The 21721-nt window shown below is 36.5% G+C and overlaps 1 protein-coding gene across 1 annotated transcript in view; it reads right to left on the bottom strand.

The window, feature by feature from the left end:
* The window catches only part of TTK (TTK protein kinase), a 39821-nt gene extending 21217 nt beyond the window's left edge, over positions 1-18604 (bottom strand). Inside the window, exons 1-5 of the mRNA XM_074820779.1 lie at positions 18506-18604; positions 12960-13104; positions 12446-12671; positions 7989-8095; positions 3527-3670 (exon numbers count right to left, since the gene is read on the bottom strand). Coding sequence (XP_074676880.1) covers positions 3527-3670; positions 7989-8095; positions 12446-12671; positions 12960-13104 — 622 coding nt within the window. The 5' untranslated portion in view covers positions 18506-18604. The remainder of the gene's footprint in view (positions 1-3526; positions 3671-7988; positions 8096-12445; positions 12672-12959; positions 13105-18505) is intronic.
* Positions 18605-21721: the final 3117 nt, after the last annotated feature.

Genomic DNA, 21721 nt, shown 5'->3' on the forward strand with positions numbered 1-21721 from the left:
CTGCAACTGCAAAAGCATGCAGCCTTTTCAGTTCTAGTGAAAATTATAAAGCAGCAGCAATCATAAGTAAATCTTTCACAGGCATACCTTCTCCTTCAGGTTTTTCAGCACAGTTTCTGGAAGGCCACATACTAAATCCCTAGAACTACCTACTGTGTCAGAGGTAGAAGACAGGAATCAGGAGATCAAAAATACCTATCATCAATTAAACACTTCTTTTTCTCTCTCAGATTCTCCTTTCGCCCTCTCAGAAAGAGAGGTACTTTAAATACAGTTTTAGTTATTAAAATTCTAAGAAGCTTCACAACTTCAGTTACTGAACATGGTTTTCATAATGACAATTACTAGGCTGAAAGAAATTTCAAGGTCACCTCCAAACCTCCTGACAGGAGTTAGGTCATTGGCACATTCCCTTCTAGAGTCAACTCTACTAGTCAGATGAAGAATTTACTAGCTCAGTGACTTGTTACCAAAGACCTTTTGCTGGTCCCTCCACATCACTGACCTGCCAATACAGCACTTAATGAGAGTAATCACTAAATCATTATCAGGTAAATTCAAGTGAATTAGTCTAAACAATTAGTTGGGTTAGATTAAACCAGTTGAGTTCACTGATAGCAAATCTGAGAGTGGTCTTATAAACTGTGATCTACTGCCAGGTCAGGGAAGATCAAGGCAGGCAATAGCAAACAGCTCATTCACCAACCCCATCTTAATCCAGTAGAGAATCTTGCTCGGTTATTGAAGAGTTATATGAAGTTGTACTTTAATCTTAAAATGAAGTGTCAAGTCAACTCCTAGACACATTATTAGTGAGCTTTGTAAAAATAAAATATATATTTCAGATGCACTTTTAAGCAGAACAAGAAATCAAGTTGTTTGAAAAGTTATTCTAGAACTTCAAAACCACAAATAAACAACTCAGAACATGTTCATGATTCAAACTATTTTTGCCTAGAGGTGAAGGGAACATCATTTCTCAGAGGTGAACAAATGACAACGAGAAGTCAGAACACACCATGCAAATACATCAACACTGCCCATGAGCACGTTGTGTTTGTGTGTTACAAAACAGAAAATTCTTCCTTTAGGGAACATTGTGGAGTGTGAGCTATTGTAAGAGCCTTCAGATATACACTAATCTCTTAAATACACGTTGTTTTCCTGACAAACCCTTTTTAAAATTGAAATTAATATCTGATTATTCAGACAGAAAGATCTCTTCCACAATACAAGATATATTTTTAAAAGACAATCAGACATCAAGGAACATGTATTTAAAAAAAAAAAGATGACTAAGAACCTATATAATATGATCTTCTACATCACGTAAGCCTTGTTTTCCATCATATTTGTTTGACCAATAAACAGAAGAATTCATGGCTATCTACAGCCTCTTAAGAAATCAGTTTAAGGAATATACCATTTCAAAATTCTGGATCAGTTCATTAAAATTAATTTGATTTTGAATCCTCCCATGTCCCCCTTCTACCTTCAGCCAGCAGAAGCCAGACTTCTGGCAGATGAACACTGCCCTATTAGCTACTTCTAGTCCTTAATTTTTTATAAACTACTTATGCCAATAGACTAAACTATTCAGTTAAATAAAAAAAAGACAAGTGCCTCAATGTATGTAGTTCTAAGGTTTGGTTTACATAATACTGACACTGAACATAGTTTTGAATTAGCAGTTTACCAATCCAGTACCATAACCACCTCACACACCTCCCACACTTTTAATTTTTTCTATACACACAGAAATATTTTTTGCCCAAGCTTACCACTGGATTCTCACATTAAGTTGGTGATCTATGATACTTTTATCCCTTCACAGTTTGAGACAGCCTATCTGCCCCTCATCCTGCTCATGACTATGATCTTAAGGGTCTTTTCCAACCTAAATGATTCTAAAATGATTCTATGACCTACATTTTTTTAAGTACTAAATTATTTTTCCCAACTAAACATGTTTTATTCTACCTGATACGTCAAATACTTTAGATTGCTGTGCATGAAAGAGGAGAAAAAGGAATTTAACCAAAAGCTTCTAAATTTGCGGCACTACACTATAACTGCATATAATTCTTGTCAAAAGCTTTCTGAACAATCTTTTGAAGCTGTGAAGAAATGCATTTACATATACAGCATTCCTGTTTTCAAATAAAAAGCTTTCAAAAGCAGCTCTTTCTATGGAAATAAGAAACAGACAAGACTTAAATGCCTATACATTAAAACAGTCTATTGCTCCAGGAGGACCATACAAATCCACTTAAAGCCAGTGATTTAGGCCACGTATATCCCCGAGTTTGAGATATTTCAAGTCTAGTGTTATTTGCCTTTTAAACTTTTATCTTTGAATAGCTGAAATAATGCTTAGCATTTTCCAAATACCTAATGTTACAAGTTCATATAAATGAAAAGTGAAATGAGCATACTCTCCCTGCAAATGGCAGACAGGCTTTTGCCATGTATTCTCTCATTGGTATTCCCTTAGCTTTGCAACAAGTAAAGCCAGTAATATCAGATAGAACTTGTACAATCCATGGAGAATATTCCACAGGTTTTTCTCCTCTGGCACAGTATATCAGCTGTGGCACTTACAATGTCTGTATCTGAGTTATGGTAAACAGAATAGGACCAAAAATAAAGTTTATTAAATAATTAATACCATAACTGAGTATTATTGCAATTGTTGCCAAAAGTTTGGGGTTTTTTTTCCCCCCACAACTAGTGTTTCACACAAAGGTTGATTCAATAGAAGCCAGCCAAATCTCAAACCACATTCCTGAAGACATATCCTTAAGGAAATGAAATCAAACATGTTTTGAACTAATTCTGTCCTTATACAAAGCTAAGATATGTAAGTGTTAGACACCACTCTTGGAAGAGTTATTTACATGCACTTCAATATTGAAGTCAAACCATGTTTACTGCTTAATTCCACTCCAGATTTATCTCTTGAAAACTTCATGAGATAACTGTTCCCTTATTGAAATTATATACCCAATCAGTATCAGTTATGTTTTATGATATAGCTAAGCACTTCAGTTTTGTACTGATGAATAAGTGGGTTTTGTCCATTTGTAAAATAAAGTTGAAATGGATTACTTTTCATAGATTTGACTTTACTAAAATGACTGACTTCACTAGCCTATTAAAAGATATACCTCAAAGTAAGTTGTCTGTATGTTTCAGTTCTAATTCTTCTCTACCACCAGTAGTTCTTACTTCACACTTCCAGCTCTAAGTCTCTATTGCAAAGTGCAAATACCTAATGACAGAGGAACACCCTCTGCAGAAGTAGAGAATCTACCATCCTATGGCTCCTGCAAACTACAGTCACTGCATTGAAGATGGAACCAAGTACTGAAGGAATAAGATAATAAGAACAAATAAATATGACTGTTTATTAGACAACAGCAGATTATGAGTTCATATCTAGAAGGCACAAGCATTAGAAAGATTTTTTCTATCTAGAATTACATCATGCATAAACCCAATCAACATTTTAAGAAATTGCAGTTACCTGCTAAGTTCTCCTTCTCCTCATCTGAAAGCAACTGCTTTTTTTGTGAATGGAAGTTTTGTAGAGCAGTTTCCAACATTTCTGGTGGAACAGCAGAGCACTCCACAGCTTTCTGAAGGAGCTGCTTACACTTCTTCACATTTCCTAAATAGCAAGGAACACAGATTTAGAAATCAAGGAAATAAAGAACAGTTACACTGGGGCAATGTGGGGTTTTTTGCATCATTCCCTGAAGCCATTGTTCATTAGGCACTTCCCTGCCTTAGGTATCCACTTTAAGCATACTGCCTGGAACTAGTTGCAAGTGAATCACATAAGTCAACTTTTCACATGAAGTTGAACAGCAAGTGACAAAATATGCTTTTGAACTCACAAAATTGCATTGTCAGTTTTTGTTTAGTGTTATAGGAATTGTAAGGAAATACAACACAAATTCTAAAATCTAGATTTCTTTCTGTAGTATCAGCAAGCAAAGATGACCTTTATGGACTCTCATGTAGATCTGTCCAGATACAAACCTTATTATGTATGCATCATAAAACATCTTTAATGGACTTAATAGAAACCAAAGTTAAAAGCAGCTGTTAAATCAAACATCACTGTGCCAGACAGCACTACAGTTAGGAAAAGAGGAGTGAAAAGGAAGGATGTTGTTTCATTACGTTTTATGCATAACTAAATAAATAATCAGAGACTGAAGAGAACTGGGGGGGGAAGAGGGGATGTTTTTAACAAAACATTGCAAGCAGTCAGTTTACACATATAAGCATGTGCACATGCAGCTATAAAAAAATTACAAGAGTCAAATAAGGAAAGTGTTCTGCAGCCAAAAAAATCTTTTAGATTTTAGAGAACATCAGGGCAAAATGATGCAATGTTTTGTTACAGCTGTTAATGCCCCTGAAGTCCCAAATGCCCTTCTTAGTTCCAAAGCAGAAGATGTAAACCACTTTGTTCTTATAGGTGCCACAAACACATATAATTATTTCTTATACTATGTAATAGCATATTTCAGAGCTCCACAATGTCTCCAGCACTCAAAAGTCCACTGATAACTGAAGTTAGATGTCAATGTTGCCTGCAGTTCAGACAGGGGGAAGGGGGTGTACATATTAGGAACTTATGCTTAAGTAATTTTAAGAACATTAAATGAGTGATGTTGGACACTGAAGCAAGGAAATGTCAAAGTAAGTTCAGTTATGATTTAATTTAAATCTATTTTGTGCATATATGTTACAACTTGTTTTTTAACCATATAATCAAATACTATTTTTCTCCCAAATCCTTAGTAAGTGGATAGGTTTAGTATTTCTTTTTAATAATCCTTAACCAGCATTTTACCTTTGGCTACATTCAGTAATCACACATTGCTTCAACAAGACCTGCTACTCAAAATAAAAGTAACTCCTAGTATTATGTGCGTCACTGACTAAGAAACAACATGACACCAAAACACCTATGTGAAAAATTAACTGCTCCATCTCCCTTAACAGATGAGAAACCAAGGCACAAAAGTAAATCAGCACTATCTGTGAGTTTCAATCAGTCCACTTCATCACATACAAAAATTCCAAATGATCCACCTAGCATAACAGTTTATATAGCTAGAAGTAGTTTTATTTATGGTCATGAGTTCCGAGCAATTCACAGCAAGTCTTGCTTCAAGTACACCACCCAAGGCACACCAAAATTAAGGAGAAGACAGCTCCTCACCTGACCTATTTAAATGAAGTTGTATTCAGCATTTAAATAAAAACAAAACAGCACCTTTATAGTGTCACTCCATTTTCAGGTCATGAATATTCAATTTATAAGGAAATCAATATCAATTTGCCAACCATAATTTCAGAATTCTGACTTGAGCTGTAGCTCACAATTTTGCTCAAGATGGGGAAGTGAATGTATAATTAACTTTCTTCTTAATGCAAAGGCAAATACAGATTAATCCAGAAGCAATTGGCAAGTGTGCCAAAGCACTGCTGAAATCACCAGGATAAGGAGGTAACAGGGCACTACCCTCGTCCTCCTCCCTTCCCTCTGGTCTAAGCTGGACACACACAGTGAAAGAGGAACAGCACTCAAAATAACAATGTGCAACTCACATGTTACATTAATCCTCTTTGAAGCACCCAGCAGGTACACTATAGTGTCATCCACATTACCAAATGTCAAATAGAGCAGCTTAAGCATAACTGATACAAATCAGAGAACACAGTGGAGATAAAACAAAGCCAATCATAAATGGTTTATTCCTTTGGGATTAGGACTTCATTTTAGGTTGACTATTTGCTGTCAAAGGGAACCTACTGAATGAACACATCCCATAGCTATGGGGTAATTAAATTTACAAGTGATTGTGCAAGAAGGATGAATTTAGTTATTGGTAACCAGTAGGAACATTTCTACACTTAAATTACACACTTGGTTTTGTTTATCACAATTATTTGACAATATGTTTTATTGCAGTATTACTGGTTTATCTTTTTTAATAAGCATACAGTGCTCACTAAAATTATTAGCTGCTTTTTACCACTGTTTATAAGTTCAATACCACTTATATTAGCACAAGAACAGTCAAATAATTGACTCATCTGAAACAGAAAAGCCATGGAATTTCAAGTCACAAATACGCAGATTTTTGTCTTCTCCCTCATCCTGTGGAAAAGTCATATTCAGCATCCTTCCTCAATCCATTATCTACATGGCATGTATTTCTGAGAGGGATTTCCACAGCCTGTCCTGCTCCGTTACAAATAAACTTATTAGTTAAGAAGAGCTGGAAAATCTGAGAAGACAAATGCATATTTACTTATTGATTTTAATAAAATGGCTCTGCTTCATAGGACATACAGTTAAATGGGAAATACAGTTAAAAGCGAGTACTGGACCAAAAGTCTATTTTCCACCAGTAGTGATTTTGTCTATAAACAATAGAAGTAAGCATAAAGAGAAGTATCTAGTAAGATGTATTCAGCACCCAGAGTGTAATAGACAGTTTAATCTCCTTTAATTATTTACTGTAGTTAATTTGAGGGAGAATTTCTCATACTAGGCAGTATACTACAACTTGCATAATACTGACAAAAGCCATGAAGAAAAACAAACCACAAAAAACTCAAAATATATTCACCAAGGCTGCTTCTTTCGAAGAAGAAAACAGCTTTAATTGAATGTGCTTGTCTTTCTGGATAGAGCAAGCTGTTAAAGGGAACAGATAAATAGGGTGACATGGATCACTGCTCAAATCACCTACAGAAAGATTTAAAACAGACATCCAAAAATATGAGCCTGTGGGTAGGCAGCACAACCCTGCTACCAAGTACCAGGGCCACCTTCTCTACGCACCATAGGAAAGAAGTGACACAAGCCCAGGTAAACTTTGTGGACTACTGGCCCGAAGTATAGATGACCTATTGTTCTAGATATATTAAAGCATAATTTATATAGTCTAGAATAGTCTAGAGGGAGAACTGGAAGAGCAAAAGCAAGAAAAAATTCAAAAAGTTTAATAAGTGAAAGAAAAAGGAAAAAAAAAGAACAAGCGATGCAAGGCAATCATTTCATCATCTCCTACCAGCAGACCAATGCCCAGCCAGTCTCTAAGCATCTGCTACTGTGGAAAGACAGTTTTTTGTTGCTGAGCATGATGCTATATGGCACAGAATATCCCTTTGGCCAATTCAGGTCAGCTGTCCCAGCTGTGTCCCCTGCAAACCTCTTGCCCAGTCCCAGCCTTTGGGCAGAGGAGAGGCCAAGCAAGAAACAAAAATCCTTGTCACTGTGCAAGCACTGTTCAGCAGCAGCTAAAACACCAGTATGTTATCACTATTGTAGTCACAGATCTAAACCACAGCATCCTATGAGCTATTAAGAAAATTAACCCCACCCAAGCCAGATCCAGTACACCAAGGAACAGGATGAAGAGAGGAATCTTAAAGAAGGAAACCAGAATTTGAGAGACATTACGACTTTCATATCAGAATGGCTTGCCTAAAACACTGCTGTATGGCACCATATGATGAAGACTACCATTTTATTTTGGATACTGAAACTACAGTTACTGTTTGGAAGGAGCCAGAATTTCTTCCACAAGCAAGCTGAAAATATCTAAAGGGAGATTACCACTCAAATTTGAGCATAATCTTTCAACACAGCAAGCCTTACTCATACCTCCCACTGTAAGATCTAAGCTTAAAAAAAAAAACCAGAAATCACTGCCACTTATCATCTTGTTTGAAAGTTACTTCTAAAAAGGAAGAAGCCTATTAAGAACTGTGCACATATGTTCATTAAAAGTGAACACGTGTTCTTGTTAAATTTCAGTCAAAAAAGAAAATCCAGTTTTTTCTTCTTCTGATTTAATACTTATTTTCCTTGCAAATTATGCAACACAGCAGAAGTTTAAAACAACAAAACCTAGAACAACACAGAACAGCAACATCAAACAAGTTTTTCTACACACCTTGTGATAGCTCAAACTGTGCAAAAGCCACATGCACAAAAGCAAATTTCTTGCAGTTCAGTCTGGCCAGATGAAATTGGTCCCGTGCCTCCTCTGGATCTTGAAGACTGTAAAGACAGCATATCAATAGTTACACAAGGCGAAAAGCCTAAGTAACAAGGGTGAAGTTCCATGTGCTGGGGGATGGCTTTAGATAATCTGGGAAAGCAATCCATCTATAGCCAAAGTTTTTCCTCTTCCTTAGAGACATCAGTGAAGTACAAGCAAGCAAAGAGTCTTAAAAAGCCAGTAATTGAAAGATATCAAGCTGACCCTTTCAGAAAAACAGAATGTGCTCAAACCTAAAGGTAAAAAATTGAGGACTCATTCTTTGTCACTGCTTATATTATTCCTCAATGTATGTAGATGTTTTCCCACAGAACACCCACTAACCTGTACAGAACACCCACTAACCTGTACAGAACACCCACTAACCTGTACAGAACACCCACTAACCTGTAGCCCTTCTAGGCTACATGCTGACAACTATCCTGAGAAAATTCTCCATTCTTCTAGATGCATCCACTCCTATACTACAGGGGTTGCAAGGCAAGAGGACAAGGAGATTGCTTTAGAAACACAAAGCGTGGAAAAATGTATTCATATTAATCGTCAGAAGAAAGGTATACACTACTAGTTACATCCTGCAGCAATATTGTCACAAACTTTCTAGTTCATTACGTTAAAGCAATACTGAACTCCAAAATTTTGCTGGAGATTATGAGCTTTTCTACCTTGAAGAACTTCTGCAACTGCACCCAAACTGTCAGATTCCCTTAGAGATGGAGGTCACTGAAGTTGTTTCTGTTGGTACATCTATGAAATGATACCTATAGAAAACTAGGGCACCACAAGAGCATTTATCCAATAGCTACCTCTACCAAGGCTTCCATGGGAACAGACTCCTTACAAGATGTAGGGAATTAATTCCACTTTCCCCATACACAAGAGAAATTTGGTAGCACAAGGTAGATTTAAGTCTGTTTTCTGCAGACACACCAGAATCAGCAATGGCAAACATGGTATACCTCAAAAATGTAGAGGTTGTGCCACACAGTCCAGACAAGGTAATTTAATAGTTTTACTTTAACTAGATTTTAATCCTAGTTTTACATTCAGTGATACATTAGGTACACCAACAGAGACGCTTGCACACAATACACCAACATTTAAATATTCTAGAGTATCTGCAGCTTAAGTAAATACTCAGACAGAAAAAGCCCAAATCTATATCACTATGGCATAATAAATTAATATTATATTTCAGTGGAATCCCTCCCCCTCTTTAATATTAGAAAAGCAGAGTTCTTAACACTTTTATTAGCAAAATACACAATCAAGAAATAAAGGAATTTCTTGCAAAATTCCACCCTGGCTCAACAGGTAAGCAAAGGTAGTACTTAGAAGTAGAGATGGTGAAAAATTTATGACAATGGCTTAGAAAAAAATAAGTACAGAAAAATCAACATAGAAAGCTAAAGAGAACATACTTCCAGTAGAATTTTGTGGAATTAAGAATGAGAAAAGTCTATCATAGTTTAGGCATGTTACTGGACTCCAGAAAGTTAAATAAACTCAGCTCTGATCATCAAAAGCAATAGGACAGTCACAGAATAACTCATCTGCAGGCAAAGTCAGAGTAACAGGAATTAAGCTGTAACATGAATTACATTAGCTTTCAAAAAGTGTATTAAAACTTCAGTTCCTGTAAAAAGCAGCAACAACTTGCATAGCAGTATGCAGACCAAGACCTAACATTAGCAACAGGCATCAAGTGCCACACACTTGGTGGCACTGTGCTACAGCCAGAAGCATTACACAAAAGCAGGCCTGGCATGGTTAATATGCAACACAGATAACCACTGACACAGCCGACTGTTCACCTGTGCCTGTTTCAGAGTACATCCAAGGGTTCTTCAAACATTGTCAGCATCATAATAGGTCAAAAGGTTTTGGCATAGATTACAGGTAGAGAAGATACCAGGACAACACAGGTGCAGTACCAAGAATGGAATAATCCAGCCTTGATCAGAAGAAAACAGTGTTGATGCCAATAGATAGTAAGATCTCAAGCCACTGTCACTGCTGCTGAGGTTTGTGATGCTCTGACTTGCTTTTCCTGTTAGGTGGAACATTTGGGAGAACAGCAAACAGAACTCTACTAAAGAGCACCTTTCTTCTCCCACTAAAGGCAACACAATCAGAGCACCTGTGTATCAAAGGTTTATTTTACTTGCAATAGCTAAAAAAAAATAAAATCAGAAGCACTCTAGGAAGTGATAAGATTTTCTTTAACAGAAGCTACAACTGAGCAGATACAAAAATAGACAGTACTAGACAAACTGACAGCCCGGAACAGAGGTGGTGAGTATGAAACACCAGGGAAATCTTGAACACCAAGAAAATTAAAAGCAATTAATGAACATACCACACACAAAAGACCCAAATAACCACTCACTGATTAACTTCACATTTATCTCCAAAAACTACAGACAAGCAACACTGCTGTTTTTTAGATCTGATCAAAAGCAATTTCATGGTCTGGTGTGATTACACATGTAGTTCATTAATGTCAATTATTTATATGAAACTACATTTTTTGCCACTCTGAATGAGAAAGTATTAGCTTATAATAGATGATAAAGAATTGGCTAATCTATGAAAGTAGTTTTCAAACAGGGGACCATCATTTAGGGAGATACTTAGAGCAAAGTTCCATTGGGATGGAACCTATACCACACTTTGGCGGGTACATTTTTTAAGAGGGGTTTGGGAGTGGGTTGTTCATCTTTTTTAAAAAATAATTTTCATTCTCAAGTCAGGAAAGATATGACTGATGGTATTTGCCAGTTAAAAATATGAAGCAGAAAACAAAAAGAGTAGATCTGAAGTACTCAGTGAGCTAGGCAGATTCTACAGTAATGCTAGCTACCAAAGCAGAAGGTATTTCAGTATAGTTATACTGACAGTGCCCTCAGTTTTGCTTTCTGCAATACAACACACAGAATACTGAACATAGTTCCCATATCCATTTTGAAAGTATTTACCCTTAAAACCATGTCTTAAAGATCAAATGGAAATAGGTCCAGGAGCTTTTAAGCAATTAGGCAGGCAGGAAATACTCTTTCTGAACTTAAAACTCTTACTGCATGTAATGAAATAACAGATGAGACTTGTTAATAGCATCCAATCATCATTCTGGAAAAGAAATTCCAGAAAGTATGAGCTTGAAGCCTATGGTACACAATTTCTGTTCTGAGGAAAAGCAACAAGAACACCATCTCTCAGTATCTTTAAAGACAGGAGGTCCTTCCGGAAGATATGCTTTACTCCACTTACACAAAAATACCTTACATCTTCAAGATACTAAGGATTCATAGCAGGTTATTATTCACTCCTGCTTGTTTCTCAACAGTAGATTCAACATATTACTAGAAGCATACAATGGAAGTAAACACTAATGCAGCAAGATCCATGCAAATGACGGTACAAAGTAGTATACAGTATCATACTGCAACATCAAGTCACCTGCCAAAAAGCCAAATACAAGGACATAGAAGAAACAGAGAAACACTAGCTGTATTCACTGGAAGACCACCTGCTCAAGTCTAATTGTTAAGGGTTGCTGCAATGTTAAAATGGAGCTCTTCATCAAAATGTTTGCTGTAATGGTATTTCAAGTGACAGAAGAACTCCTTACAAAAAAAAAAATCCAATTATAACCCTGTCCCAAATTATGTCTGAAAACATCTGAACACTGCTCAAATTTGGACTGAATAAAGCAATAAATGACCACAATCAAAACTAATTTCAAAAGTATGAAAGTATAGAATGATATTCTGAGACATTCTTCCTACCCTAAGGTAGCTAATTGAATGTATCTAGGATGAGTCTGTCCTAGTAAGGGAGAAAGCAGACAAGGATAGACCACTATGGTTTGCCTAGACGGATTAGATAATAGCAAGTTGTCTACCTCACAGCCAAATCAGTTATAGAAGACCACAGAGAAATTAATCCTAACTTACAACATACACAGTTTAATACACAGATTATAGTTACCCAAAGTTATATCAGATTTCACCCACGCAGCTTCTTTTGAGCTGAAGTATAAAGCTGAAAAAAAAGGGTCTTATGCTATTTCCCCATGTACTTTACACATAGAACCCAGAAGTGTGTTAATATCTCTAAATAAAATAGCTGTGAACAATCATGTTTATTAGCATATACAAAAAAATGCTAGTACTGTGGAGACAACAGAAACTGGCCAAAAGTGCTCAGGGTTTCAAGTTGATATGAAAACATCCACACTCAACATGGTAATTTGTTGCAGAAACCACTAATGAAAACAAGCTATTTTAATCATCATTCAAATGCAGAATTCTTACTGTTAAATTCTTATATTGAAAATTTATACTTACGCTTTCAACTCGGCAAATCTCACAAGGATGCGAGCGTAGCTCTCATCTTGACTATGCTTTTCTGCAGGTAGTGCAGTCACTGCTTGACTGTAACGACCAATGAGTCTATTCAGTAGGCTAACATCCATTTGAGGAATACCCTTTTTCTCTAGCCTAAGCAAAAAACACAGCCAATCTTCCGGGTTATTTGTTGTCATCATTATTTGATTAACAGTTCCAGAGTTATCTGACAGAAAAACAACAAGGGAGATTGATTAAAACTGCAGCAAACATGAACAGAAGACAATACTTTCTATAAGCTTTCATGTAAGACAAATAGTGATTTTTTTTTTTTTTTTTTTAACAAGATGACAGTACCACAGTTAACTAAAGAAACAAGGAGAGATGAAATGTACTTTGCAGTCATTAATACTGAGAAATGCTAACCCTTAAATCCTTTCAGCTAATGGTTCTTCCACTCAGTTTAGGTTAAGATCTGTTGGATAAGTGACAATAGAGTAACAAAAACACATACCTGTTGTATCAGCCAAGATTTTAGTACAGTTAAGCTCATCTGTGATATTGTCTTCATTTCTGTATTTGTTTTTCAAGTCTCTAACTCTATTCATGATTGAAGCAATTTGTGGCAATCCTCTTTCACTTAGGTCCTCCTCCTCCATCTGCAGACACAAGGTCAAAAACCTGTGAAGTTACTGAGAAACCCTGCTGTAGCTCACATTAATTGGAAATACCATGGAAAAGCCTTTCAGGTATATTTTGCAGCTTGAGACTCAATCACATTATGTAACAAATGTTCTATTAAGTTTTTGTCAATGTAGCTATACAAGTAAACTTCCTAGCAGAAGACAACTTTGACATGCCACAGTCTGGACTGTGTGCACAAATACTAGTCCATGCTTCACAGTAGCTCCTTCCGATAAGGTATACTCAGTGTCTGAATTAAATGGGGGGTGGGAAATGTTGCCTGAATAGCTGTGAGTTTCTCGTATTAAATCACATTCTGAACCCTTAGATTAGGATAGCTAAGAGGTAGTCCTCCTCCTAGCCATACACTCCTGCCACTTCTCTTGGATTAACAGTAATAGAACAAGCATTTGCCAGACTTCATGGTGACGTGGCTCAGGGACAAATCCCAACAGAAAACTGCATAAAAAAGGGGGGAGAGCTTTTATCTTTTTCCTTGATGTTTTTCCTGCTCTCTCAACTGTGTTACCATATGGGCAAGAGAACGGAAAGGCAGGAAGGAGAGACTTCCGTTAGATGACACCTGTAAGGCTGAGTTAGACTACCTTAGATGTATCACCCCACACACACACCCCTCCCTTAAACATAAACATTTTTCATTTGGAAAGAAAACTCGATTCTATAAACTTGAAGTTTTAACAATATCAATTTTTTCCATCACGGGTATAACTTACAGTAAAAATAATAAGTTTTAAGACCTAAGAGATACTTACAACCCATCTTTTAGCATTACTTCCTCTGTAACAGCCATATTTTTTAACATACGTATAGATTGACAGTTGTGCTCTGAAAATATCAGTTTATTCTTGTTATGCCTCAATTTTATCATTATCATTCTCTAAAGCAGCACTGAATTGAAATGCTGTGTACTTATTTATACCACTAAGATTCTAAATCAAACATTTTGAAGTAGTTCCTTGTCCTAGTTCTCTTTAACTTTTGCTGTTCCAAAATTTTACCACCATGTCTATCCAAAAGGATTCATTCTAACAGATTACACAAATAAAGACAAACCACTGAATACAGGCCAACCAGTAAGGGATACGTAACAAATTACTATACTACATTGCTTGTAACAAGTAATATTCAACTTCTTTATTAATTCCTGGCTGGAATGTCTGCTTTAGTAAGGAATGCAACCCAACACTGAAACTAAGAACTGATGGTGGAGGGAAGCGCTAGCCAGGAGACTCTAATCAGAAGACTAAGAAAATCAACACACGAAACACCAAAGACATAACTGCACAGAGTTTCACAGACTATGTGCAGGCTGGGAGAACCCTACAGCAAATTTGTGTACTTTGTCAGCTACCATGAATTATGTCCGCATAACTGGAGTAATTTGAGACTTACAAAAGTAAACATTAGGAACATTATTAAGACAAAACAATATATGTTTAATCCTTCTATAGTCTCTCTGTTCAGGAAAGGCAAACTCTTGTGAATATTTCCAAGAAAGAAGCCATATTGCTTTTTCAAAGGATGTGATAGAACCACCGATGTGGGTAGCAGCTTACTAAAAAAGACAGTTTTCTTTACTTGGAGGTATGCTATACAGACCTCTGTATGCCTACATTTGACTCACACCTTGCAGATTCATTTACTATAATTCAGTCTGAAAACTAAATTATAAAGCTTCATTGCAACTAACATCACATTGGAAGTGTGAACAAAATTGGCTGGAAGGGGGCAAAGCCATAGATAAATACCTAACTCTGCACTCATGGTTAGCAGTGAAGACAGGGAAACAGTTGAAAATTATCACTGCTTTTACATATAAACTAAACCAAACTATGAATAACTCTGGTGAAAGCTTAGCAGAATTAAGGCTGGGATGAGACAGGGATGAACTACGCATCTGTGCCTGAAGAGAGTTCAGAAGAAGTGAATGATATCAGTAAGAAAAAACATATACCTTAAAAGATACACTATGCATCTACCGCATTATTTTGCACAGTTTGTGACAGTAAGAGGACACAGGGATCTTCTTATCACAAGGGGAGATAGTCATAATCTTGAAAGTTTAATAGACACAGAGGTGTGAAAAGATATTATGGGTGAAAAGTCCAGCAGAGGTAAGATTCTTTCTAAAGAACAAGCTAACTAGGTAAGGGCTTACAAGTTCCTACCTAAGTACAAATCAGGGAAGAGTGCATGCAGTTTTGTTAGAGTACATTGAAAGAGAAGAAAGAATGAAATGTAGGGAAAAATGTAAAAAACACAGTTATGGTAAAAGGGAGTATCACTGAACTTGGTATTTTGGAAAAGCTAAGATTTTTTACTTTTTTTATAACAGTAGCTCAGCTATTAAATATTGTATGTGTTTGCAATCATTTCTTAAGCTGGTAATTTAAATCTAGGTTTGCAGTTGATAACATCTAAATAAATGTAAGAAGTGTTATGCCCCTCAAGTCTCAATATATCATAGCACACTGGTACTCAGAACTGATCTGTTGACTGTAAGGGTCTAACTTGCAGATCAACACAGACTAGCAAAGACACAGCAAATTAAACCACACTGAAATTATAACTGTCCAGCACGTCATTAGAAGACTTAAGAGCTCCACCAATCAATAAATGCTGAAAACCACTGCTATAATAAAATGTTGTTGAGATACACAGAAAGCTTGGAGGTTTTTTTCCAGCAGAGCTAGTGAAAGAACACACAAATACAGTCTGCAATTTCAACAGATGTAGCACAGGAAAGCACTTGTGAAAATGTCAAATAAGAGGGGGAAAAAATGCTATTTTTTTTCACATTTCAGCTACGTTTCTAGTTCACATCCCCTTCCCGTCACAATAATCTATCAATATTCTAAAAGCCATTAACACAAGTTTCCATATTCCTTACTGTATATGCACATCTGGCAACCTATTACAGAGATGTAGTTAATTCCTACATTACATAGCCAAACCTGTACACCAAAAGCAAACAAACTTCTATATACTCTCTGTTTGGCACAAGCTTATCCCATCCTGATGATCCCCTTCCTCCAAGAGATTCCCCTACTGCTTTAACAAGTGGTACATGCCCAATATACAGCAAGCAGCCAAAGTTCAGACCATAAGAAAAGCCAGGGCCTCAAATTCCAACAGCTCCAGGACAAAAAGCCTCACAGAAAAAGAGGTCCTTGCAGCTTTATCTCCCACAAAATTAGTCTCTGCCTTTTCAAACCCTGTCCCTCGACAGGAGTTGCTATAGGCAATTCACAAAAAGGGGAAAGACTTAAGATGAGAAGTGTTCTGCATGTACATATCCATAAAGCCAACAGGAGCTATGATCCCATTACCATCCTTCTTTTATTCTGCCTAGAAGTTTAGCACACGATGTTGATCTAAGCTCCATGCCACAGGTTACAGCAATTAGTTTTCACAGCGGGTAAGCAGAAAGGAATTCACCTGCTCCTTTATTCAAAGGGGTATTGCCAAAGTGACACACTTTTAAATTTCTAAAAGGATATGGATTTAGAGGCTTGAAGATTTTTTTAAGGAACTTATGCCAAATCCTCGATGCAGTATCAGTTTATTAACATCTGAAATATAATACATGGATATAGCTGAGAGAAGAATCCAGCCAATCTGAGCAAAGCAAGAGTGATAAAATAAACTGAAAACTGATGATTTTTTGCCTACAATAAAAATCTTTTACATTTTCATGAAACACACTGATCACAGCTTTTCTCACATTATTAATGTTCCATGCATTTAATGAACAAAAGAATTTTAATATTAAGAATTGTCAGGGGATTTTAATATTAAGAATCCAGGGGATTTGACTTCCCAATTACTGTGAAGTTGGTCCCAGAAACAGGGAAAGTAATGCAGTCTGGACAGATTAAATCGGTTCAAAGAAAAGTCTAAGTTCATTTTTACAGTGAATTGTTGGTCTTTGTTCCTTTTGTACTCGGGTATAACACGTCAACGAAAAGTTGCTGGAAGGCCCTGAGAGATTACATCTATTTTAGATGAATTATTGATAGAGATGTAATTGAATGGGATAAGTAAGCTCATCCACCTCTAACTCCACTATCTAAAAATAAAACTTGGCACCACTTCCAGGAAGTCTCACAATTATTTTTTAGAGCATTAGTCATCGCAAGTTTGCATTTCTTCAAAAGCAGCAGAGTCACAGCTTTCCCCAAACAGAGACCATAAACCAAAAAGACTGTCATGATTACAGAGCTTGCTTATACAGCAGAAGTAGGCATATTTCATGTGCTTCCTGTACTAGAAACGGCCCACCAAGAACAGTAAGTCATGTCTATACAGAAGTGTTGTTTTAGTAGGTTCAAAACACAGTTTTTTGTGTAAACTCCAATATTTAGTCTGGCAAAAAGCACCTTCTACATTACAACTATCAAAAGGTCTTAGCATCACTTTAACAACTCTTGGAGTCTGGTGAGAAGTTCAGGACATGACTTTAGAATACCTTTGCAGAAAAGCAAAAAAACAAAAGCACTAAGTTCTGAAAATGGTTCCTTCCTTCATAAAGTAAAATGTTTTCAGTGGTCTGAGAAAAGTAGAAGCAAGCATCACCAAACACAGCTGTAAGCAAGACGTATACAGAATAAAAAATATGAAAACTAGAGGCAGCATGCTAAATCAGTGCTATCTGAAATACAATTTTCATTTCACTGAACCAAGACTTACTTTCCTTCCAAAAACTACATTCAATAAATTCTAATTTCAGGGCTCATTTGGAACTTGCTTTAATACCTGTTTATCCCTAAAGAGCATAGAGAAAAATCAACTTAGGCTGTTCTGAGACTGGCTCTGTAAACCGTTCCATCTTTTGGAGATCATGTTGCTAAAAATTACATAGCAAAGGTTGTTCACGTGCCATTTTAAAGATGATACTTATTTACTTCATAGGGAAAAAAACATTTGTCTCTTCATAGGGAAGATTTTGATACATGTTGCAGTTTTGCCTTTTATAAATACAGTAGAGGGGTCTACAGGAACTCAGATACTCCAAAACTCCTACTTATGGGTGAGAATATCCTTAAAGATCTGCCTTTAAGCTGTACCCATTCCCCTCAAAGTACAGATGAAGTCAGCTTCTCCAGAAGCTGAAGCACCAAGATGATCAAAAGAAGTTTACCTCATGTTTAGCAATACCACGACCTCTCATTATAACTGTAATGGCTAACAATTCCCAGCTGGATTTTATTTTTTTATTTATATTTATATTTTCCTCACCAATATACAAGGCCCATTATTCTTTTTGCAGTGATAGCTTCCCAAATGTAGTAGACCAAAACCATAATTTTCTGTGTAAATCTGATCTTAACTCTCATCAATACACATCAAACTTACATTTCTGGTGTGCTGCTTAAGTGTTCAAGGTTCAACGTGTACTATATGGAGAAAACCTCTCCTGAAGAACGGATATGCCTTGTCAAAAACATAACATGAGACTATCTCAGATGATCCCAAGAATCCAACAGAGGCAAGAAACGTAGCTCTCCATCCTGAAGAAGTCCCTGCCTATTAAAAACAGAACGGTTAGACACCTAAAAGTACACTAATATCAGTATCCCCTCTAAGCTTGCCTTATCTTCACGATATCCCAGAAATATAGCTTTCATTAAATCAATAAAACTATTGCTAGTTAGTAGTAAAAACAGAACAAAAAAGCTTAAACATTACTTTTGAACTGACAGCAAGCACTTCCAAATGTGTCAGCTTGTTACAACATTTACAGATAAAAAAATACACTAATGGCACATTATTCACCTGTGTATTGTCATGATTTGCCACTAATCTTTCTACTCATGCCAAAGTTCAACCATAAGCAAGTGTTCAGAGTCTCATTTTGACGTAACTTGCTGCATGATTACTTTTAAAGAAAGCATTTGCTGTGAATTTCTGTGTGAAGTGCGTTCAAAATCTAACAAGACAGCAAAAACGTAAAATAGCAATATGCACTCAATAGGAACTGAGCTTCTAATTGCAATGGCTACATCCAAGATGTAGAAATCCATACAGGAAAAGAGGCCAGAGACAGGGAAACAAGGAACAGTGAGGACATGTACGCAGAGATCAGGAAGATCTACCACTACCTCCAAAAAAGCATAGTAGTTAAAGTAACCTCACCCCCTCATACAGACCCACTAAGTAAGGAGCCAAGGGACACAGATGAAAGAGCAGCATATGTTGTAAATGAAGTGGCAATACAGGTCAGCTGTAGGATTTCATGTGTAATACACCCAAAAGGATTTACCGATAATAGAGAAATGATGGCATCCAGTCTTGAAATACTAGATTTGCTGTCTTACACTACTTGTTCAGTTTCTAAATGAAGCCAGATGCAGTTTTTCCTCAAACGCAAACTTTTAGAAAGTATGAAAATATGTTTTAATTATTGAACAAAAAGGTACAATCTTCCTACTCCTGGAATCTAGTGATATTTTGCATCTGTCTATCCAAGGAGATGTAGGGGCCAGCAAAAATTTTAAGCCAGTGCCCAACAGCTTGCCCAGCTTTATTCCTCCAAGGGAATTTATCAATCTAGTAAAAGAAATTAATGTTATTCTATTACCTATATTTTCCTTATACCCCCACATCCTTGTGGCTACACTGTTATCTTAAATATTTGTTTAGCTCTGTTCCTGTGGCCTGATTAAAGCATCTACTAATGTCAAGAGACTATATGTTGAATTTTGTTAAATCCTCTGCGCAGATGAGTTAAAACAGCACTTATTCCTCTCAATCAGGAACTTTATCCATGCATATGTTTTCTGACATTTCCTCCCGCCCAGTATTTAAGATACCCTTCTCTTCCTATGCAGAAGGATCACACACAAGAGGGAAAAACTAACTGTAGCTGACACCTTCTACAGTATTTGCATTATTCTGTTCATGTGTTCAGTTCAGTATAATAGTGCTCACCATTTAAGCAGATGCACATGCTTGCATGGAATACAGAAAATGCTGTCAGTTACAGGAAGTAGAACTATCTCCAAGTGCAGTTATACCAACATCACTTAAACACACTACCATACTACCAAAGACCCTTCCTGAATTCTAGAATATATTACATGGACTTTTGGGCGTTTAAAAGTTCCTGCCCTCAGGATCTTGTTGTCTTGGTTCAAGGCAAGTAAGAATGGAAACATGTGATAACAACACACAACAATCTTCAGAAACACATGTCATTATCTGTCATTCATCCAGTTATCAATTAGTGTTCTGTAGATATTACAGCAGAAGCTAGTTTTTATTACTGCTTTGAAGGAACAGCTATTGCTTTTCACACTGCTGAGTTTCTTCAAAACCCATGGGAAGTCATGAAAGCAAAAGACCTCCTTGTTAAAAGATACAAGTTTTTAGGGTAAAGTCTGAAGAGCAATTGCAATGGTAGAATGTGAAAGAAATCCTGCAACTTTTGCTTACTCCAGACAGATGTTTAAAAAATGGTTACTAGAAAGAGTCAAGCTACATTTTTCTGTAAGCAGTCACCAAAATCTGAATTCAGATGAGTGGCAAAGCCCTCCAACTCCTCTCCAACTTCAGGTCTCTTCATATCCCACATAACATCCTGATTACAGGACTACATTATGAGATTATTAAAATAGCTTTCTAACTACAGACTTGATAACTCACTTCTAACCTGTTCCCTACTGCAGCCACTAAGTCTCTCCTTTATCCAGCCACTATTTACCAAAATACATAGAAAAGTGATGTTTTTGAAGCCTCTAGCCAGGCTTTAAAAAAAAAAAAAAAACCTACGTGTACATAATCTTTGCTTGGTTTTGTTTACAAGTCCTACAAGCTGAATCAGGATTTTCTTAGAGAGAAACAAAAATGCCCAAGACTCAAAAAAAAAAAAAATCATTAAAAAACCTAGCAACATTAACTATGAAGAGAAATAGGAAAATCTGAAATTCTAGTCTTAGCTACAAAAAAGATAAGACTCAAGCATACAAAATAGGGCTAATCAGAAAGAGGTTCAACAGCAGAGAAGCAGGTGAGCAAACTGTAGCATAAACAAACCAGAGGCTGTACCACAGCCTAAGAGTTACCAAGAGGCAGTGGAGCACCCAAAAACACCGAGATACAATTCTAAGTTCTGAATGCTTAAGGATATAGCCAAGCAGTAACAAGGGTCACAACTGAGAGGAGTTTTAACTTAGGGTATCATTTCAGGAATTTAAACTGCTTTATCACCTGCGATAGCCAGAGCTGAATGGGTACGCATTCAAAGATTTCTCTCTCCTCTTCCCTCTCCTTGCCAAAATGCACCTTCCTGCTTCCAAAACAATTTGCGTAAATTAACGTCAAGCATAGTTCTGCCTTATGTCTGTTTCTAGAAAGTGCTACTCTTCAGCCTAATTGAAGATAACTTGCACAATGGATTGATATCCTCACCCAATTATATATTCTCATATGCTGCCAAGTCTGCAACTAGCTGTATTATCTAGGACTTCTTTTTCATTTGGTTTCATAATATATCAAACTTAAATAAGGAAAAAAACCCAACACCACTCTCCAAAGTCCTCATAAAATTCAGATAAAGAATTCATAGAAAGA

Source organism: Strix aluco, chromosome 3, assembly GCF_031877795.1.
Source record: "Strix aluco isolate bStrAlu1 chromosome 3, bStrAlu1.hap1, whole genome shotgun sequence".
NCBI classification, from domain to species: Eukaryota; Metazoa; Chordata; class Aves; order Strigiformes; family Strigidae; genus Strix; species Strix aluco.